The following is a 23,078-nucleotide window of genomic DNA, read 5'->3' as shown; positions in this document are numbered from 1 at the left end:
CCCTGTGAGCCTAGAGAAATGGCCTGTTAAGCTGTGCCTCTTGGAATTCTTTAGTCTGAACAGCAGGGGGAGTTTAATTCATATAACAAAGAACTCTAGCAAAACCACAGCTTTCACCTAACCGACACGTGTATCGATTAAGTCACATGATTAAAACCATCCAGTGAGAACAAGGGCTTCAGGTGGGGCTTTGATCTCTGAAGTTGGCTTCCTCTTATTACCATTGGTCTTTCTGGCCCTCCCAGCGCTCTGTGTTAGCTTTATTATCAGTTGTCCCTATTCAGTGGCAAAATAAGTAAGGATTACAATGCTTTCTGAATTCATGACACTACACTATCCAGAGGAGGGGAAAACATCTCTTTTCCATGCACTCAGACAAGAGTTCTAAGCTTCACGTGGATAGTCCTCTGTGTCTAATCCATAGAGAACTCCAGTTTCTCAAACTCTAAAAAATCAGTCCAGTGAGCTCGCTCAACCCGGGCGATAGGAGGATTTCTGGCCAGAGAAAAGTCAGCATTCCTCAGGACCTTGTGAAACCAGTTCCCATCTGCCAAAAGAATTGCTCTTACCTCTGGCAGAGGGGACAAATAGCTACGGGCGCTGCCTGTTAGCATATCAAAGTTCATGCTGGCCTCCGGCTCCTTCAGTAGTGCAAGTGTCTATTACACATTTCTAAGTCCGTACAAGGACGGAAGAAGGAGGCCTTCTCTGGCCTCTGGCAGCTCTCTCTCTTATATCTACAATAAAGTTCCTCCCCTTAACTGTGCCATGGAGCATTCATGTCGTCAATTTATATACTCTGAAACAAGAAATATGACTGGCAGAAATGTGGCTTCAGTCAGTCTGTCTGAAGCAGGCACATCGAAACTGCTTTTGCAAATGAGCATGGATTTCTTATTTACGTGCACGGGGCACTGCATTTAGGAAAAAGCCTAGCACCTTTGTCTGCATTTCATGTTTTATTTATTTTGGATCAACTGTTTACCTCTCTGCGAGTCCGCTCTTTAACTACTCAAGGAGTATCCCTCAAACCTATCTCATCCTCCTGTTAGAAAGAATTACAGAGTCTAAAAGAAACGGAATCCTTTAACAGGTCCTGAGACCTTAGAGCAACCATTCTGACCTAAACCCCAGCACATAGGTGTTTCGTGTAATAATTAAAAAATCACCCACGCTATCGCCGGCTTGGCACTGGCCAGGCAGTCTCCGTCTGTTCCCAGCTCCGCACATAGCCCGAGACCATATGTTTCCCCTTGCCAAAGCCTTTCACACCAACGCTGGCTCTGCCTCTCCAGAGCTCCGAAATTGCTCTCTCGGTCCCCACAGGCTGCTGAGGGCTCGCTCTCCAGTCCGAGCTCGCTCACAACCTTTCCCCTGGAGGTTGGTCCTTGCCCAACCGTCCCATTCCAAAGCCCGGCCGAATTCTGCCTCAGCTATGTTCTTTCTTTCCCTTTGGCCCACCTGCGTCACGGAGGAATGGAAAACGCCAGACAATCTTAGTTTAGAATCAACAGATAACACAGTCGCTGGGTGCGGAATAAATCTTCCAGTGGCGCATCCTGGTGGATTCTGCCACCGAATCTAACAGTCCCTGGCCTACATCTTAGCTGCTTCGCTCCCTCCTCTCTCTCCTTGTTCCCTCTTCCTCTCCAGGATCTGGAAGGCCCGCCTCCTCTTCACCCAGTGATTGACTTCTTGTCATCTTTATTACCCAATCGATTACAGAAAAATTCCACTACACATAGGCCTCAACACCCGGCCAAAACAGGAACATAGACCTAATCCATCAAGGACCTATTCCACAGTTCCAGGATCCAGGAGAGTCCCTAAATGTTCTAACCTTGCCTTTTGGCTTCTGTAATCTCACTTCTCACTAACTGTTCTTGGTTACCAGGATATGGTTTTGTGCATAAAAGACAAGGAAGGTCTAGGGGCTGCATGATTAGGACAAGTTCCCTTGCAATTGAAGTGCAATACAGACTTTCTATCCCACATTAAGAGTGTCCTCTACCCTCCAAGTTTCTCAGGTGAAACTTTGCCTCTGATCAGAATGCAGTTTATATTGTAACCCAAGTGGTGACTATCTTTTCCCCACTGACTGTCTTTATGGCTGATTGGTTTTGAAAGAATTGGGGATAAGTGTTATGATCATAAAAAGAGAAAGAAGTGTGAGAATATGTTCTGTGGCGGTGTGGGGGAAGGGGGTGCCTCAGCAGGCCCATGCCAAGGTACCCCTTCCCCCTGAGGGACCAGACACACACTGGCGTAGTATAGAATCGAGTTTATTCAGGGCATGGGATGGGAGTTAAGGGGGTAGTAGAGGCAGAGAAAGGCAGAGAAAGACAGAGAAAGGCACAGAGTAGAGAAGCAGAGGCCAGCCATGACCACGTGGGGGGAGGAGCCCAAAAGGGGCAAGAGAGAGGCTGAGAGAGAGGTGAGAGAGGCACAAGAAGAGAGAGAGGAGGGGCCAAGCATCCCCTTTTATAGTAGGCCAGGCCTACCTGGCTGTTGCCAGGTAACCATGGGGTGGAGCTTAGAATCCCAACAATAAGGGAATGAAAGAAAGCAGGAAGGGTTTGTTGTTGAAGTCACTTCAGTTAGGAGAATGCTGTGGGTCCTCAGTGTAAACAAAGGTTTTAGCTGGTGGGAGAGAATTCAAACATTTGCATAAAGGTTTTACTAGGTGGGGGAGATGAAAGTATGTGAATTTGAAAAGTTTTATAGTGTTTGACAGAGACAGATAAACCCCAGTGTTTAAAGTTTCTTACTCTCCTGGCTGAAGGCAGAGAGGTAACTTTATCCTTGAGTTCTGGGCAGAACAAAGCCTCATTGGATGGAGCCCTTTGTCCTGCAGGAGAACCTGCAGCCTGGAGGGTGAAGTAACATCCTGAAACAGAAGTGGGTATCTCCTGAAAACAAACAAACAGCTTTCCCTTGAAGTTCCTCCGATCACCTTGCTGCATCCAGACAGCAGTTCTCACCCCGGGTCCCTTTGAAACTCACACATCAGATATCCTTCATATCAGATATTTACGTTATGACTCATAAGAGTAGCAAATTTACAGTTGTGAAGTAGCAATGAAAACAATTTTCTGACTAGGGACCACTACAACACGAGGAAGTGTATTAAAGGGTCACAGCATCAGGAAGGTTGAGAACCACTAAGGTACACTGAAACAAGAGCCAGTAAGGACCACCTAGTGTTTACCTTCAGACAGAAAACTGACTGAGGCAAAAAGCAGACCTGGTCTCCAGGTTTTCCCAGCATCCCTCAGTTCCTGCCTGGCACACCCAGCCCCCAACCCTAAGCTTTCCAGCCCAGGGGTTAGGCTGCCTTTCCCCCAGGGGCTCGTCTCTATATAATCCAGACATTTTGAGCTCTCCTCTCCTCTCCTCTCCTCTCCTCTCCTCTCCTCCCCTCCCCTCCCCTCCCCTCCCCTCCCCTCCCCTCCTCTCTTCTTTTTTCTCTGCACATCTGCAAATGCACCACTTCCCCTAAGCCTTCCCTTTCACCATGGGGGCTGGGGGGGGGGAACTTCAATTTCGCTGTCCTTGGTCCATGGGGCCAGTGAACTCATCCACTGGAGAGCAGCTTCTCAATAAACCTCACTTTAATATAATCTAATCTGGCTTGAGTGGGCTCATTTCACTAGCAGTGGAGAAATAACCTATTGTAAGGATCCATGGTTTGCAGAAGAACAATACCCTGGACTCAAATAGTATGCAAAAGAAAAGAGCGTTTTATTCTGCACAAGTACAGCAAGCTGGGCTCTACCATTTACCAAGATGGAGATTCCCAGGTGGGCTCACAGGCCCAATTTAAAGCACAGTAGGAGAATTCAAGGAAGGGGTAAGTGACCTCTATCTTAAATGGCTGGCCTATTGAGAGACCAACTTTTTTGGGTTCAGACTCCATCTTAGAGAATCTGACCTAAGGTTGAACTCAAGTTAACTAACAGGCTGGTACCTAGCACCAGTTCCCAGGCTACCCTTCAACAAGACCTGTGTCTCCATGTTACCCCCCCCCCACTCCACCCCACCCCAACAAAACCTGTGCCTAGCACCAGTTTCCAGGTTATTCCCCAACAAATCTGCACCTCCAGGTTACAAGTCTGTCCCTGACACTTCAGTTCCTAACAACCACCAATCAGGAAGAAAGAAGATATTAAATTTATGGTTTGGCTCCCAGCACCAGCCAATTATGCTAAAGGCCACAGTAACCAAGGCCCTCTCCAATTAGATGCTTGCGATTTTCTATAAAACTTTGTCTTGATGAGAGTTCTGGGCTTTGCAGCAAACCCATCTTGTGGTGAGTTACGCCCAAGCTGGAGCTTGTGAGTAAGACCCTAGCAGGACACATCTGACCTGCTCCTGATCGGTCTCTTGGTATTCATAAAAACTTCCTGTTACTGCACTATCTCTAGGGACATTCTAGAACCATTACTTGGGGGTGGGATTGGGGAGGGCTGGAAACTGTTGCAGACTTACTGTCTTTGCCTCAAGCCAGGTGTCGAGGCAGCTTCTGATAGGCAGCCCAAGGCCTGGGGATTTTTTAGTAACTGACTAGCCTGGACTTGCGCAGTTCTGAGAAACAGAGACCTAGGCCTAGGCTCCTAAACTGCCAGTTTGAAGCCTGTCCTGGAGTTTTCCTGTCTCAGTCCTCTCACTATCACCTACAACTGCTTAATTCTGTACACACCTTGTCCCTTGCTACAGTTCTTCCTCTATTTAAGAGCTTAAAGCTCATTTCAGTACTACAAAATGGATTGGGGGGGGGGGGGTCACTAGACACCTTTAACTGTTTCTTGTTCCTCTTCCCAGTGGAGCCACACAAAAATCTTTCTAGGGTTTTCCTCATTACCTATCAGACTAAGATGGGTGGCTCAGTCTTGTAGTGTGTAGTTTTATGAAAACATGTTTGCTCTGACTAGGCTCTGGGAATAGTTAGCTGCCAGCTAGCTAACACTTTTCTCATAAATGCAGGGAGCAGTGATGCTCTACACCAACCATCCATCTCTGTGGCTGGCTCTGCAGACCTCCAATGACCGCCCCTAAGCACCTCCATCTCTCTTGCCCACCTGAATCGTCTGGGATGGAAAGCCCCAGACAATCTTAATGTTTTAAAATCAGCCAGATGCCGGGTGGTGGTGGCACATGCCTTTAATCCCAGCACTTGGGAGGCAGAGGCAGGTGGATTTCTGAGTTTGAAGCCAGCCTGGTCTACAGAGTGAGTTCCAGGACAGCCAGGGCTATACAGAGAAACCCTGTCTTGAAAAAACCAAATTCAAAAAAAAAAAAAAAAGAAAGAAAGAAAGAAAATGAACATCACATAAAATCAGCCAGATGACATAAGTGCTGGGCTCTCATCAAGTATTCTATATTAGAACTCATCTGGGAGTGGAGGCTACCATCAGTTCTAATTGCCCCCAAGGCCTTAATGGTGTCAGTGCTTCTCCTTCCAAAGCCTTGCCCAAAAGCCCCTCTCTTTATCGCTTCTCCTCCTCTTCCTCCTGTGGCCTGGAAATCCCACCTCTGTATCTTCACCCAGAGATTAGCTTCTGCCATCTTTATTGACATCCTCAGCTCCTTCCCCTACACAGCCTACTTTGTTAGGAACTGCTGGAGCCCAGGTTTTTACCCTTAAAACAGCATGTTAGGACCCATGTGGAGCTGTTTTAGGACGATAACATTAATTCTGTCCCCAAACTGCATGGGCAAACACAAAAGTATTATGGGATGAAAGCTGGAAAATGGTATCCATTACAACCAATAAGAGGAAAGTGTCCAGCATGACCTCACATAGGAGAATGAGTACTGTGAGTGTCCCCAGAGTTGAACACAGCATGTAAGAGAGGTATGATGCATTAGTGGTCAGTGGAAGCAAAACTGTTAGAAACAAGAGGAAGGTGTGGGGAGTGAGTCAAGAGAGCTGACTTCTAGTGAAGCCAGATATGGGGTGGGGAGGGAAAAGGATTTCGGAGTCTGCTGAAGTTTCTCACCAACTGAGAATCAAAAACTCCACAAATTCAACATTTTCTGTGAAGGCTGTCAACATAAATACAATATAACAATATATTCTCTTATATAACAATATTTTTAGGCCAGGCAGTGGTAGTGCATGCCTTTAATCCCAGCACTTGGGAGGCAGAGGCAGGCAGAGTTCAAGGCCAGTCTGGTCTACAGAGAGAGTTCCAGGACAGCCAGGGTTATGCAAAAATCAAAACAAAAAACAAAGAAGCAGCAACAAAGAAACTGTCTTGAAGATCCCCCCACCCCCTCCCCAAATAGCTATTTTCAGATGAGGAGTGTAAAGTCTAATGAGCCAGACTCAAGGCCTAAGGACACGTGACCTTCAAGCATGGACTTACTCCTTTCTCGGGGATTTTCAGATAGCTCACAAACAAGTTTAATCTTTTGTTTATGGTAAACATTTTTGAATGCCCCCTACAAACTAGAAGACCTAGGGTTTTATCTTAAGAGCTGTGATCCCATCCAATGTAGAAAATACCCTATGATCTCATTTTTCAAAAATGAAAGCAAATTCTTGAGGCATAGCTTCACTAAAGATGGTACATTCGGCTTCTGTAAAGACTCTGAATTGAAGCTGGGCGGTGGTTGTGCACGCCTGTAATCTCAGCGCTCTGGGAGATAGAGACAGGTGGATTTCTGAATACGAGGCCAGCCTGATCTACAGAATGAGTTCCAGGACAGCCAGGGCTATACAGAGAAACCCTGTCTCGAAAAACCAAATCTACCCCCCCCCCAAAAAAAAGACTCTGAATTGTGACTTTCTTAAATGGCCTAAGCTTTTGCAGCAGTAATGGTTCACACCTTTAATCCCAGAACGTGGGAGACAGAGGTAGGTGGATCTCTATGATTCTGAGGCCAGCCTAGTCTACAGAGTGAGTTCCATGATAGCCAAAGCCACACAGAAAGACCCTGATTTGAGAAAAAGAGCCTAAGCTTTTGCTCTTGTCTATGTGTTAGGAATGGAGAGCACTGTACAGGGCAGTTTGTGTTTAGACATCACAGCAATGATATACATAGTCAACAAAGGCCAAAATGGCTAATGCTAAACTTTGGCAAGGGGTGGTAGGTGTGGGTGGGAATGAGTGAGCACAAGATGAGTCATACTAATGTTTGGAGAACCCAAAACTAAACAGTGGTTCAGTGATGTAACCTGTCATAACAGAATGCCATTTTGTGTGTGTGTGTGTGTGTATATGTGTGTGTCTGTATAAATATTGTTTTGATGTGTAAGCATTGACTTTTGCCTAGGCTAGACTGCTTGTAGTAGCCTGCAAGTATATGTCTCTGTATGTGTGTGTTGACCTGTGCTTGGCCCATGTGTGCCTTTGCATGACTGAGTGCTTGACGCCTAGAGACCTGTGTACTGGTAAATAAGTCATGTTCTATCTACCTGCAACTTCTGAATTCTCTGCAACCTCCCAGTGACCAGTGGCACCCTTCCTTTCCTTAACTGGTGTATGGCACTCATTTTTTCTTTTCTTTTCTTTTTTTTTTTTTTTTTGGATTTGGTTTTTTCGAGACAGGGTTTCTCTGTGTAGTCCTGGCTGTCCTGGAACTCACTCTGTAGACCAGGCTGGCCTTGAACTCAGAAATCCGCCTGCCTCTGCCTCCCAGAGTGCTGAGATTACAGGCATGCGCTACCACCTCCCAGAGGGTGTAAGGCACTCATAATATACACTAATGTAAGAAATAGATTGTTATAGTCCATTTCCAGTAGGACTTTCCTTCCATACTCATGGCTGGCTAGGAAGAACTCTGTTAGAAAGGTCTGTGATTAAACCAGATTGGAGGTGTGCAGTCTAAGCCCCAAACTGTTCACTGGATGAGGCTTTGTGAGAAGGCCAATGAGATGGGGAATTTGGGAGGAGTGAAAGTTCAGGGTTATAGGAGAACAGGAGTTTTTCATGATAGTAAGATTTTTTAAAACAGCTGCCTTGTGCCAAATCAGTACTCTGGTTGTCATTTTTTGGCCTTTTCTCTAAGTCAGCATAACTGTATGTTTGCAATTGCTTCTTTTTTTCACTAGTCTCTTGAACTTGTTATGTTATTTCCAATATTCATACTAACTTCCCTGCGTCTTCCCCTCTTTTAACCCTATGATGGAATATGTGTGAAACTTCTTCCTAATAAACTCCAATTCTGTTATGTACTGGATCATCCTGAAATTCTTTTCTGAGACAAAGTGAAAAATCACATCTTAACCTGATTATGTCCCCATTGCTACTGCTACTAGCAGCCAAAAAGGAGTTTTAAGGATGCAGTAATCAAAATCATTCAAATGTTGTTTCTTGCGAAGATTAATTTGGAAAGGTAATCAGTATGTTGGCCAGATTAATGAGGAATGCCTACAAAAAGTTTAGAGCTGTAGAGAAGAAACTTAATCAAAATAGGAAGGCAGTAGGATCCAGTGTTTGACTAACAGGAGTGGAAATTAAATATGAGAGGCAAGAATTTAAGTATTGTTCACACTTGGAAATTAGGCTACTATTGTCATTGATCATTTGAGAGCTCTCAATGTAGGAAATTTCTGTTCTAGTCAGGCTATGCCTTGCCTTGATTGACTCCATCGTGAGTACAAATGCAGAAGCAGAATGACAACACATTTTATCTGCACGTAGGGACACTCTTGTGAGGCAGACCAATGTTTTAAATTTATTTTATTATTTATTTTTACCTTTTGGTTTGTCGAGACAGGATTTCTCTGTGAAGTCCTGGCTCTCCTGGAACTCAAAAGGTTGGCCTCGAACTTGGAGATCCACCTGCTTCTGCCTCCAGAGTGAGTGCTGGGATTAAAGGTGTGTACTGCTACTACCCTGCTGAGGCAGATGGGTTTATTATATGTGCCCTCAGTTTCCTAGAAATTCCATTCCTTTATTTGCATTGCAGCCTGTGTGTAAGTTAAAAACATGCTGCCTCCTTGCCTGGTGCCGCAGCCTACACTCTGACCTCTTCTGCTTTAACTCCATAATCGGTTGCCACCAGTCTCACTCATCCCTGCCAACGACCAGCTGGCCATTTTTCCTAGGAGCTGAGCTTAGCCAAGCCACCAACAACTGCCCCGGCTGCCCTTTCTCCTCCTGCCCAACTTAGCTCCGCAGAAAGAAAACCACTAGACAGTTTTATTATTTTAAAACTAGCCAGATAACTCAGTGGCTGGGCCAAGAATTTCCTGCCCTAATCCTATCAGCTAGCTCCCCGCAACCTTCTCAGTCCCTGCTGGCAGCAGAGGCTGCTACAAATTCTAAGTGCCCCGAGACCTACATGACTGCCGCTTCCTTCTCGGTCCAAATCCTAGTCCAAATTCCTCTTTTCTTGCATCCTTTCTCTTATCTTGGGACCCAGAAGACCCATAGATTTCCTTTCACCCAGCAATTGGCTTCTGCCCTTTTTTTGTTTTGTTTTCTTTTTGTTTGTTTGCTTGTTTTTCAAGACAGGGTTTCTCTGTATAGCCCTGACTGTCCTGGAACTCATGCTATAGACCAGGCTGACCTCGAACTCAGAAATCCGCCTGCCTCTGCCTCCCAAGTGCTGAGATTAAAGGCGTGAACCATCACCACCATCGCCCGCCAGGCTGGCTTCCGCCTTTTTAAATGACACAATCAAGAACCAGTTAGGCTGGCTTCCGCCTTTTTAAATGACACAATCAAGAACCAGTTAGGTATACAATACCTCCTTCTGCCTACTCCTTTAGAATTCCGGGGTGTCTGTGTTTCCCACAGAAACAACCAGCCTGGATTAAGCAATTACTGCATTCTTGGACTTTCTGTTCATAGTTGCCATTGTTGCTGTAAGTCATTCTAATAACCCCTCTTACTATGTACATAGATTCATTCTATAAGTACAGTTTATTCTAGAGAACTAATAATATAGGCACCTGTCTTAGTTAGGGTTTCACTGCTGTGAACAGACACCATGACCAATGCAAGTTTTCTAAAAGACAACATTTAATTGGGGCTGGCTTACAGGCTCAGAGGTTCAGTCCATTGTCATCAAGGCAGAAACACGGCAGCATCCAGGCAGATATGGTGCAGGAGGAGCTGAGAGTTCTACATCTTCATCTGAAGGCTGCTAGTGGAAAACTGACTTCCAGGCAACTAGGGTGAGGGTCTTAAGCCCATATCCACAGTGACACAGTTACTCTAACAAGGCCACACCTCCTAATAGGGTCACTCCCTGGGCCAATCATATACGAACCATCACAGCCCCTAACGTGGAGATGGTGACTACATTGCTCACCTAGCACCTGACCACCTGGTGTCTCTTTAAAGGACAGCGGACAGCTCCAATAATTCACACTGCTGGACTTAGGCCACCCGCAGAGTCATCCTTCTGCCTTTTGGATGGATCTTACTCCTCTCCTGATTCTAGGCCTCAGTAGCAACCCTAGCTCTACAGTTTCCTGCTGGGTTCCCAGATACCTTCCCTGAGTACCTGCAATGGCTCACGTTACATATATATCAGCTTTCTGCTTCTATCCTCTGAAATCGGCTGGTCTTTTTAAACCTTTTGTACCCACTCTCTGTGTGTGAAATGTATTGTGCTAGTAAGCAAGACTGAAATAAAAGAAGCTTTAGTGGCCAACAGCCTGATATCTGTATCTAATACTGGCTATTTGATATTAGGTTGCTAATGATGGCTACATAGTATTTGAATTTATGTGTATCCGTGTTTTGTCTGTATATATGCCTGTGTACCACTTTAGTGTCTGGTGCCTACTGAGGCCAGAAGAGGGCGTCAGATCCCCTGGAACTGTAGTTGTGAGCAGCCATGGGGCACTGTGAACCAAATTAGGGCCGTCTAGAAAAGCAACAAGGGCTCTTACTCATTTCACATCAATCCCCATTTTATTGTTTTTGTTTGTTTTTACGAAGTCTGACATCTTGCAAACACACAAATGTGCATCTACATTTCCGACAAAGCATGGGGGCAGTTTCCCTACCGATCCGACTTACAAAGTATTCTTAAAAATACATCGGCCATTTTTTCCCCTCGCCTCCAATTACAATAGGAATGAAAACGGTACCCAAACAAAAACGTACTTTCAAAAAACAGTGTGATAACAATATGGAAACCGAATTCCTTTTCCTCTCAGACTCACTCTCCCATGCCCTTTCCTCGCACACTGAAGGCCGGAACTCACTCCTGAGTGCCTACAAGTTCTAGGCCTGTGGTGGCAATGAGCACCAGGGCCTGGCTCAGCCTGGTCCCCGCGTGGCCTCGCCGGCTGCCAGGGCACGACCGGCCGGGCCTTCGAGGGCCGCAACGCGGCGCACATGCCCGCGCTCGCCTCCAGCGTTGGCGGGAAGACTGGGAACGCGGACGCGCGAGGCCGACCCGGAGCTTACCCATGAGGCAACGCGCCCAGGCTCGCGACGGCCCCCTCCCCCATCGCGGCGCCCAGCAGCCAGCTCCGCGATGGGAGCCGGAGCGGTTGCGGCGTACAACCCGCGCTCCTCCCTCGCCTCCTCCTCTTTCTCCTCCTCCTCAGGGCTCCAGTCAGGCCGAGCCGCTCCGCTCACGGTAAGCGTCCCCCGCCCCGCGCGGCCGCCCGCCCGCCCGCCCGCCCGCGAAGGCCCTCCCGCGCGGCCGCGCCGCCGCACTCCGGGGGCGCAGGGTGGGGGTCTCGGGCCGCTGCGCGTCGGCGAGAGCGCCCGGGCCGGGCAGGGGCCGGCTGCGCGTGGGCCCGGCCCGCCATCTTGCCGGGCCTGGCGCGGGAGGGATCCCGGCGCGACGAGGCGAGGCTAGGCGGTCGGCTACGCGGTGGCCCACAGTACAGGCCGCTCAGCCGTCGCCTCGCCTCGTCGTGTCGCCTCGCCGCCGCGCAGGCCCGCCCGTCGCTTTCTCCTCAGCCCGGCTGTGCTCTCAGGGGACGACTCCCCTCGGTCCTTTGTACCTCGTCCGCGGGTGTGTGGCGGAGACCCGAGCTCACAACACAACCCACTCGACTCTTCACGCAAGAGCTGAACCCCAATGGCGTTCGCGATAACAACCTCAGAGGCCCTACCTTTTGCTAGACGACCGCTCCTTTCTATCCACCTTTCTTGTTAAAGGATTGTCCCCACTCTGCCACACGAGCCCCGCTATTGTCTACCCGAGAAGGACTTGGAGGAGAATCGAGTGTGACAGATTCCCTAGCTGAGCTTTGCAGGTTTCACTTAATAAACCACAAACGAGTGATCGCACTGAGCTTTTAGCCAGCACAATTAAGAGGGTGTTTTCACGACTCACCTGCAGTTGTAACCCGTTAGGAAAGAAATATGCTGGAGAGAAAAATGGACGTTAACCTGCTTCGAGCATGGAGACTTGGCTTTATGAGGATTTTTTTTAATAGTCCGCCATACTTAAACATTTGGCTTTATTTTCAAGTTTGGACTGAATCATCTAAATACTTGGCTGTCTTTTAGTGCCCTTAAGCATAAATTCACACGAGGGAAGTAGAGTTTCAAAGTACAAAACCTTTCTCTTGGCATCTTGTTTTGAAAGATGACTACCAACTCAGGCTGTTTGGATGTAAATAATAGGGTGAAGGGACTGGGTTTGAGGACCTTGTGCTTTCGATGGTCCAACATCTGCACCAAAGCCATCCTTGCGTTTGAGTGTTTGTATCTTTCATTGATATCAATGTTCACCTTTCGGAGTGGTTTTCCATGGCAGAGCAGTTTTGAAGGTCAGCCTCAGAAATGACAATGAGAATACTTGGCTACCGGGGCCATTACAGAAGCTTGTTTTATGAGACTCCTCATTCAGCGCTTACCTCATTGTATGCCCCATTTTCATTGCAGTGAGGTTCCTGAGAATAGGCAAGGAGGCATAGGCCTCCACATTTAGAAAAATTCAGTTTTCCATTCCTTTAGACTCTAATTTCTGGATCATTTGTTATCTTTAGATGTTATTAGTGCTCATGTTTTTTTCTAAGCATGTTGTGGAGTTGAATATAGCATATTCATTTGCCTACCACCTAGAGTATTTGTAAACATTTTGTCATATTTGCTTTGTCTCAGTCTGCTGAATATGTGAATGTTTGTTGAAGATGTTACAGTTCACTCCTAAGTACTGGATATGTATATCAGTAAATAAGAAATAAAGTCCATTTTCTCTATACTACCATAACACAATACCATGGTGACACTCCAAAAAATATTTGCTAAATGCATGTAGTACATAAAGTTAGGGTTAAAAAGCTTGAATACACTTAAGCTTAATATGGTTTTTACAATACTTCATAAATCATCTGGAATACTTCATATTATAAAAAGGGGGGAGATAGTATACTATTAGTAATCCTAGCTTTAGTCTCTTAGTTAAAATGTTGACTCTATTGAAATTGTTCCTTTTGCAATTAGCATGTAATCTGGCATAGTTTTAGTGCTTAGTTTGAATTTACCTTCATCTCTGATAAAATAGATTCCATTCTAGGAATGACTGGAATTAGGAAGAAAAGGAGCAGTTTTGGAGACTAGAATATGCTCAGTTTAATCAATTTTTAATTGGCCAGTCTGGTGGGGTATGTTTTTAATCCCAACACTTTGGGAGGCAGAGGCAAGTGGATCTTCCCATGTAGACTAGGCCAGCAGGGTGGTATAGTGAAACCTTGTCTCAAACAAAAGCAACAAACAAAAAACCTTTGCAATTGTTCCTATCATGTGGTAAGGTCTAGAGAACAGTTGGAAACTTGGGAAACATTCTGCCTTTGAAAATTTGGACTTCTGTAGCAGTAGTGAGCCATGATGAGTTTCTAAGGTAGTCAGACGGTAAATCTCATTATCCCACTTCTCACTGGTTTAAGCTATTGTGCCACTCCTTCAGTCCAGCCTTTCTCTTCTCAACATTATGTATTGTAGAAGAATACATAGCTTCTTTATATAACTTGGAAAAGAATAACTAATACCTGTTTTATTTAATAATTTATGACTATACAAATAGCTTTTTGATGTAAATTGTAGTAATTGCTTTTTCACATTAAAACAGTTTAGGTAACAGGATATTTATTATTGGCAAGATTGTTATTTACTTCAAAAGTATCTTTGGAAATATGAGAAATTTATGAAAATTCAAATAAATTTATAATCTTGAATAGCTACCCTCCCCATTTTTTGAGGGACTAAAGTACTTTTTTTTTTTTCATCTATTTTCCTCCCCTTCTTCTTTTGGAGATTGGGGTTTACTATGTAGTCCAGGCTGGCATCAAAGTTATGATCCTCTTGCTTCAGCCTTCTAAATACCAGGATTATAAGTGTGTACTAGTATGCTCAGCTTCAGATTAATTTAAATCATGATTAAAGCAATAGTTTGAATTGTGTGGTGACATATTAAAAACTGTATGTTTAGCCTTTTGGTTCATTTCTGCAAAGCAGTTTTTGTTTTGTTTTGTCTTTGAGACAAGGCTAGTCTGGTCTCTAACTAGAAGAAGATCCTGCTGTGCAGCCTATCCTGAGTATAAGATTACAGGTTTGCCATACCTGTTAACTTTTCAATTTTATTTTGAAAGAAACTAAACATATTTTGTGTGTCAGACTATAGCAGATTATATAACCTGTATTAAACAGTTTAAATTTAAGTCTTCAATACAATTTTCTCTGGAGGAGTCTATCACTTCTGATTACATTAGGAGAAATAGTTGTTACCATTTAGATTGGAATGAGAATTCTGTATTCTTTCTTAAAAAACAGAACCAGATATTGTTTGAGAAAGTTTATCTTGGATACCTCATCAGAAGCCTCCAGGGTTCCTTTGTAAGGATTCTGATGTGCTGCTCTCTCTTTATTCATTTGCTTTGTTTGATTGTACATTCACAATTTTTTCTATTGTAGACAAACAGTTAAAAAAATCTGAAAATTTAACCACATTCAGTAAAAATTAAAAGCAGATAAAAATCAGGACATACCATCACAAAAATATGTCATTCTGATGTCGAATGAAAAAAAGAAATAAAAAGGAAAGGACATGACTGCAGCTAGGTATGAAAAAGGAGAAAGTTTATTATACACATGTGGGCAAGCATAGCCAGAGGCTGGGGAATCTGGGAGAGTCCAGAGTGGTCATGACGCTGAACCTTGTGAGGAGGGGAGAGAAGGGAACCAAGTACAGCAGCCAGGAGGCGCAGGTACAAAAAAGGGACAGGTAGCCAAAATATCTGGATTATATAGGGTAGAACCTCTGGGGGAAGGGGAGCCCAGCCCCTGGCCTGGAGAGTTGAGGGTAGAGATGGGTCTGTCAGCCTACCATATCACAGGTAGGGACTGAAGGATGCTGGGAGAACCTGGGTCCAGGTCTGTTGACTTTTTAAATAGGCACCTCAGTTGCTTGTCCTGGGTTTGAAACTTAATAGATGTAAAGAATATTTTGAATTGAAGGTAATTGAGAACCAACAGATGGCAGGAAGGATTCTGCTCTCTCCTGCATCAGGACAGAACTTGAATTTCTCTTCTATCCAAAAGAGGTTAATTTGCATAAACATATCTTGCTAACATAGCTCTTCTCTTCTATTCAATTTCCAGTATTTTCTTTTTGATTTTTTGTTTGAAAGAATCTTATGTAGCTTAGGCTGGCCTGGTACTGGTGCTGTTACCAGGGATGATCTTGCCTCCCAAGTTCTGAAATTTGAGGCATATGACATCATATGCCTCAGTGATTTATTCTTTTCAAACCATTTTCAGTGATTTATTCTTGCTCAGCTCCTTACCTTGTTTCTATTAAAATGATACACAAATCTCCAAATTTAGCCACTTCTGTGAGTTTCAATTTCTATGACTTCTTGGGCATGAGCATATGAATGCAGTTTGTGTACTTTTTTTCCCCCTAACTTTACTTTTTTGTTTGTTTTTTTGTTTTGTTTTTTCGAGACAGGGTTTCTCCGTGTAGCCCTGGCTGTCCTGGAACTCACTCTGTAGACCAAACTGGCCTCAAACTCAGAAATCCTCCTGCCTCTGCCTCCCAAGTGCCACCACCGCCTGACTCTACTTTACTTTTAAAAGTTTAATTCACAGTCCTCTAGGTACTGAAGCTATGTATGAATGTAACCAAAGTTTGTGTTTTCTAACACAGACTATAAGGATGATTATGTCAGTATTCTATATCTGTTGCAAGTCAATGTAACATTTGGTGAAAATCATAAGAAAACTGAAAAAGTGAAATATCTTGCATTGGTCAGATTTTTTTCACTATTATGTCCTCTTTATAGGGAGTTGAATTATTCAATTTTCTTTCTTTTCTTAAAATATTTATTTATTTATTTTAAACTCCAGATTTTATTCCACTCCTGGTCCACCCTTCCACTGTTCCACATCCCATACCACCTTCCTACCCCCTTGTCTGCATGAGGATGTCCCCACCCCCAACTCCCCACCCCACCAGACCTCCAGGCTCTCTGGGGCCTCCTCTCTTGGGTTAGGTGCATCTTCTCTGACTAAACCCAGACCCAGCAGTCCTCTACTTATATGTGTTGGGGACCTCATAATCAGTTAGTGTATGCTGCCTGATTGGTGGTCAAGTGTTTGAGAAATCTCGGGGATTCAGATTGAGACTGATGGTCCTCCTACAGGGTCACCTTCCTCCTCAGCTTCTTCCAGCTTTTCTCTAATTCAACCACAGGGAGCAGCAGCTTCTGTCTGTTGATTGGGTACAAATATCTGCATCTAACTCAGCTGCTTTGTTGCGTCTTTCAGAGGGCAGTCATGATAGGTCCCTTTTTGTGAGCGCTCAGTAATAGTCGAGCTGGATCCCACTTTGGGCCTGTTGCTGGACCTTCTTTTCCTCAAGCTTCTCTCCATTTCCATCCCTGCAGTTCTTTCAGACAAACAATTATGAATCAGAGTTTTGACTGTGGGATAGCAACCCATCCCTTACTTGATGCCCTTACTTTCTGTTGGAGGTGGCTCTACAAGTTCCCTCTCCCCACCGTAGGGCCTCTTGTCTAAGGTCCTCCCTTTGAGTCCTGAGAGTCTCTCATCTCCCAGGTCTCTGGAACATTCTGGAGGGTCCCTCCAACCTTGTATATCCCGAGGTTGCTTATTTCCCCTCTCTCTCTCTCTCTCTCTCTCTCTCTCTCTCTCTCTCTCTCTCTCTCTTTCTCTCTCTCTCTCTCTCTCTCTCTCTCTTTTTAGGATAAGTAAGATTTCAACATGTAGGAAAAATAAAAATTAGATCCCACAATGGGTCTTAATATGTAAAAAGATACTCCATAGGATCATGTAAGATGGAATGAGTTTCTGTTTAAATGCTATAAGGGCTGGTGAGATGGCTCAGTGTTTAGTGGTCTGATTCCTGAGACCAACGTGGTAGATGGAGAGAACTGATCCTGCATGTTGTCTTATCTCCACATGTATGTTGTGATGCATATGCACATATACACAAAATCTAATGTTTTAAGTCAGCAAATTTCCCTTTCTTGTTTGAAAATCTCTAGGAACAAATGGAAATCATAAAAATCGAAGTACTTAAAGATGGAAAAAATTAAGTGTTCTGTGGACACTAACTGTATGTGATGATGAGTAGTTCATTTTTCAGACTTATTCTTTGAGACAGGGTTTCTCTGTGTAGCCCTGGCTGTCCTGGAACTCACTCTGTAGACCAGGCTGGCCTCAAATTCAGAAATCCACCTGCCTCTGCCTCCCAAGTGCTAGGATCAAAAGTGTGCGCCACCACTGCCCAGCAACTTATACTTTTCTAATGCATGAATTGAATCTATCTGCCTGGCCTATGTTAGCTTTTTAAAAAATTTACTGTATTATATACATCTCTAAGAAATACAGCTAGTACTTAGTTTTTCTTTGAATGATCTGCTCTAAGATATTTTTCTTGTTAGGCATTTTTCTTTCCTTCTAAATTTTACTTTCAGAGGTCCTCCATAGTGAAAAATGGGAGATGCCAGGCTCAGAGGCTCATACCTCATAATTTTATAGCTCTGGAATTGATTCACTATCTTTAAGGTATCATTTGGTAGAGATGAGGTTATAGAAATGTTACAGAAACCCATTTCTACATAATTTTAGAGGGAAAATACCAGAAATTTACTTATTTTGAATAGACTTAGGTATAAGTGTTGGACTTCAGCCTAACTTCTTCTTTTGTTATATTGTACCTAGAAGCTTCTATAAAAAAATTGAATGTCATAGCTTGATAACACAAATGAAAGATTCTTCCTATTTTGTCAGTTTAGGCTGAAAATTAATATCCCTTTGCTAGATTAAGATTGTCATGGCCCTTAAAGGAATCCTGAAAATGACAATTTCGGTTCCATATTTCATGGTGGTTGGAATTTTCCTGTGGGTTTTTTTTCCAATTTGATGATGTATGTTCTTTAACAAAATTTTTTTAATATTTTAACTTACATTTGGTGAATTCTGCCTCTTCCCTGTAATTTTGGTCTTTTATGCCTGGTGAATATTGAAATAGTGCTGGTTTTTGAAATAAATGGACTTGAATGTTACTTCTTTTTATTTGTTGTATGTATATGTGAGGCTCTATGTATACTCAAAATGTGTGTGTCGGCCTGAGTTTGATGTTGGGAATCTTCTAGATTGCTCATCTACCTTATTTCTAAGGCAGGGTCTCCCAGCCAAACTAAGAGCTCACTGACACAGTACCTTGTGTAGTAAGTACTCTGTGGTCATTTGCTCAGAAATTACTGGTATGGGCTTTGGGGATTGGAACTCAGGTCCACCTGATTGCAAGAGATACCATAACCCCTAAGCAGTTTCCCCAACCCGGAGTATTTACGCCATCATTTAGCTGTGTTACTTTGGAGAAGGCACTCACCTGTCTCTGTAACTCACTTTTCATGACAGTATGCTTTGTGCATTAAATGAAATACTGGGGTTTGGTTTGTCTGTCTGCTTTTTTGTTTTGTTTTAAGAGAGTTTTGTTTTAAGAGAGTTTAAGAGAGTAGCCCTGGCGGTCCGGGAACTCAAATAGCTCCACCTGGCTTTGCTCATGAGTGCTGGGATTAAAAGCCGGGACTACTGCTGCTTGGCAAAATAATGTTTTAATTAGGACAGTTATAATTGTGTAATAATTATAATGATTTTATAAGTTATAGTAATTTGTAATAAAATATAATGAATGGAAGTAGTTGTGCTGAAACTTGACATTAAGAATTAAATTGTGTAGTTAAAGAGGCTAATGGTTTGGGGTTGTTTTTTTTTGTTTGTTTGTTTTTGGCTTTTTTTGGTTTTTTTGAGACACAGTTTCTCTGTGTAGTCCTGGCTGTCTTGGAACTCACTCTGCAGACCAGGCTGGCCTCGAACTCAGAAATCTGCCTGCCTCTAATCGTTTGTTTTTGAGACAGAGCCTTCTGTATCTCAGGTTTGGCACTGAGTTTAAAATCCCTCTGCCTCAACCTTTCAAATAATGCGATCATAGGTGTATATTGCCATACTTGATTTATAATTGTCTCAGTCACACTTAAGCTACCCTCTCCTTTCTCATAATAAAATTGAAAGTACAATCAGCCGGGCGATGGTGGGGCATGCATTTAATCCCAGCACTTGGGAGGCAGAGGCAGGCGGATTTCTGAGTTCGAGGCCAGCCTGGTCTACAATGTGAGTTCCAGGACAGCCAGGGCTACACAAAGAAACCCTGTCTCAAAAACAAAAAACAAAAGAAAAGAAAGTACAATGACTGTTGCATCATTCTGAGAAATTTTTGTCTAGACTGTTTTATCACTGTTAGATCAGTCATTTGTTGTGACTTCTCCATGCAGGCAAAAGATTTGGTCATCACAGAATGTATATGGCTGCTGGTGGCCTAACATGGAAGGCTGTTTCATTCATAGCAAGCTTTTTTAAAAACTAGTAAGTAGAGCATTTTTAAACTAATAACTTAAAAAACCCATGTATTAATGTACCTACCAGTAACATAGTTGTTTATTGTCATTGTCAGGTATTATGTGTGATACCTAGCTGTATATTTATGTATTCTGTCAAGGCTAAGTCTCAACTTTTTCTCCTCTGTTTTCTTGTGACTGCTAAGATCCCCAAATGTATAATCTTTTAAAAATGATATTTGCTGGTTTCGGTTCACTTAAAAAATTAAAACTGATATTATTCTTTACTGATATTAGTGTTTGTGTATATGATGTATGTATGCATGACATAGCATGCGCGTAGAGGTCAGAGGACAACTTCCTAGAGTCAGTTGTCTCTACCTTGATTGAGTTCTACAGTTTTAAGTCAGGTTGCAGGATTACATCGAATAGTACCCTACTCACTGAGGCATCTTGGTGGTGAAACTGTATTGAAATGTAGGGACTTCAAAGCTTACCTTACTATTAGAAGCTGAGAGGAAAGGAGGATGCGGGAAATCAAACACAGGGTCTTGAATATGCTAAGCATGTACTCTACTCTCAGACTTCATTCTCAGCTACAAATAACTCATTTTTTGGCAGTTTTTCATAGTTAAGAGATTTGTTTTGTTGTTTGTTTCTCTTTTAGTATTGGAGATTGAATAGAGGGCCTTCTGAGTAGTAGGCTGACATTCTCTCCCTAAGCTATCCACCTAGTCTAGAATTTCAGAATTGCTAAACATTTGTAAGAGATTACATGTATTTAAAATTTCCATTAGTTTCTAATTTAAAAAAAAAACCTTTTAAGGCATAAAATATTTAATAAAATAAAATTATAGTTTTTTTTTTGTTTTGTTTTGTTTTTTTGTTTTTCGAGACAGGGTTTCTCTGTGTAGTCCTGGCTGTCCTGGAACTCACTCTCTAGACCAGGCTGGCTTTGAACTCAGAAATCCTCCTGCCTCTGCCTCCCAAGTGCTGGGATTACAGGCATGCACCACCACACCCTGCAGTATTTTTAATGTACAAAAGGTTAGGTTATATTTTGAAGTCTTAACTTTTTTACATTTATTTATTTATTTATTTATTTATTTACATGTTAGTATGCTTGTGCACACATGTGGTGGAGGTAGCAGGCCAACTTACATGAATGAGTTGTTATTTTGTTTTTTTGCTGTTATTTTGGTTATGTGAATTCCAGGAATCAAGTTCAAGTCTTCAGGCTGGCTCCAAAGTTAGTTGTAATTTCCTATGTAACCCAGTGTGCCCTTGAACTTGATAATCTTTTTACCTCAGCCCCCTAAATGCTAAGATTTCAAGCATGCTCCATCATGCCTGGCCAATTGTGATTTTTTTCCTTTCTTTTTTAAGGTTTTTGTTTGTTTGTTTGTTTGTTGTTTTTTCTTTGAGACAGGGTTTCTCTGTGTGGTCCTGGTTGTCCTGGAACTCACTCTGTAGACCAGGCTGGCCTCGAACTCAGAAATCTGCCTGCCTCTGCCTCTCAAGTGCTGGGATTACAGGCGTGTGCCACCATGCCCTGCTATTTTTCTTTCTTTTTTTATTGGATATTTTCTTTATTTACATTTCAAATGTTTTCCCCTTTCCAGGTCTCCCTTTTGAAAACCCCCTATCTCATCCGTCTCCCCTGCCTCTATGAGGGTGCCAGTTGTGAATTTTTAGTAATGTTTATTGTAACTTTTTTCTTGAAGAACAATGAGTTATAAGTGTGGTTAATTGCAAACTATTTACATATCTTTATTTTCACCTAAAACTTAACATATTACCTTCCACTTAGCTGAGTAGGAATACCTATTATCTGAATGATTTAATCAGATGGACTTTCTTTTTTGTTAGTTGATAAAGTCAAAGTTGTATTGTTGTTTTTTTTTTTCAAGATTTATTTATTATTATATTTAAGTACACCGTAGCTGTCTTCAGACCAGAAGAGGATGGCAGATCTTATTACAGGTGGTTGTGAGTCACCATGTGGTTGCTAGGATTTGAACTCAGGACCTTCAGAAGAGCAGTCAGTGAGTGCTCTTAACCGCTGAGCCATCTCTCCAGCCTCCAAAGTTGTCTTTTATTATAGAAATAATTTTATTTTTGAGTGTGATTAGTGTCATTTAGCATTTGGGCAGTGACATTTACTAAAGTTCATTAAGAGGAAATTCCTTTTTGCTGTTATTTATGTATATATAAATATATTTATTTATATGTTGTTTATTTGTTTGAGACACTCTTGCACTGTGTAGTCTAGGTATTAAACCTGTGATCCTCTTGCCTCAGTGTCCCCAGTACTTGGATTATGGATAAATTTCATATATTTGTCACAAATAATTATTTTTTAATTTACTTGTCAGATTTACTAAAATAGGAAATACTTGATACAGTCACTTTTATTTCTGATATTTGGAATTCTTAAGGAAAGAACCAATTATTTTAAATAAATAATATGTATAACAAACATATCCAACATAAACAGATTTCTATAAAAAGTGTAAATTAGATGTACATACATTAATATCATCTGCCCTAATGGTAGATATCTTTATTTTCTAGAAAGGCAAACTGAGATACAACTTGCTACTTTTTGTGGTCACATGGTAAGTTTAAATATTTAAATTTGATTCAAGAATTTGTTTATTATGTATTTGGTTTTGATGTGTGAGTGCAGGCATGTGCATATGTGTGTTTGTGCAGATGTCAGAGAGTGACTGTCATGTTACTCTGCTTTATTATTCACTGCATGCATACTGTGTTTCACTGAGCCTCAAGTGCACTGGTTTGGCTAGAGTACCTAGTTAGCAAGCTCCGGGATAGATAGCTGTCTTTGTCCTTCCAACACTGAGGTTACAGGCCACATGCTTCAAGCCTGGCTTTCTATGTATGTGCTGGGGATTCAAACTGAGGTCTTCTTGTTTGCTCAACAGATGTTCTTGCCCATTGTGTTATCTTCCCAACTCCTCTATCAAGAATTTCTTAGTTAAAATTACTTAAAATTGATGGATGTCATATGTCAGTACTTAGGTGACAACGTATAGAAAGTCAGACCTGCCACTTGATGAGAGACAGTTCCTTTCAACCAAAAGGTAAATGTTGCTTCAGTAACTGGTACTTATGAGCAGGTGATATATAATTACACTTTATGATACAGTATGAGAGATGGGGAACATCTTAGAACCTTAGAACTGTTGAAGTAACAAATGAACTGACAAGTCAAGTAGAAATGAATATTTTATCTCTATTAACAGAAATACCTACTGTTTATATT

General features: G+C 42.7%; 1 protein-coding gene and 1 long non-coding RNA gene across 11 annotated transcripts in view; one reads left to right on the top strand and one right to left on the bottom strand.

The window, feature by feature from the left end:
• The window catches only part of LOC127688837 (uncharacterized), a 54,959-nt gene extending 42,627 nt beyond the window's left edge, over positions 1-12,332 (bottom strand). For both annotated transcript variants that reach the window (XR_007978767.1, XR_007978768.1), the window contains exon 1: positions 12,035-12,332. This is a non-coding gene — a long non-coding RNA (uncharacterized LOC127688837). The remainder of the gene's footprint in view (positions 1-12,034) is intronic.
• Positions 11,385-23,078, top strand: part of Znf280d (zinc finger protein 280D) — an 80,123-nt gene continuing 68,429 nt past the window's right edge. For 5 of the 9 annotated variants that reach the window (XM_052187842.1, XM_052187846.1, XM_052187847.1 and 2 more), the window contains exons 1-4: positions 11,385-11,550; positions 19,730-19,820; positions 22,367-22,410; positions 22,828-22,896. In XM_052187842.1, the coding sequence (XP_052043802.1) occupies positions 22,869-22,896 (28 nt within the window). In that variant the 5' untranslated portion in view covers positions 11,385-11,550; positions 19,730-19,820; positions 22,367-22,410; positions 22,828-22,868. The remainder of the gene's footprint in view (positions 11,551-19,729; positions 19,821-22,366; positions 22,411-22,827; positions 22,897-23,078) is intronic. The other 4 variants (XM_052187838.1, XM_052187839.1, XM_052187840.1 and 1 more) reach the window with 4 other exon arrangements.

This window comes from Apodemus sylvaticus, chromosome 7 (genome assembly GCF_947179515.1).
Source record: "Apodemus sylvaticus chromosome 7, mApoSyl1.1, whole genome shotgun sequence".
Lineage (NCBI taxonomy): Eukaryota > Metazoa > Chordata > Mammalia > Rodentia > Muridae > Apodemus > Apodemus sylvaticus.
This window is presented reverse-complemented; position numbering and strand designations above follow the sequence as displayed.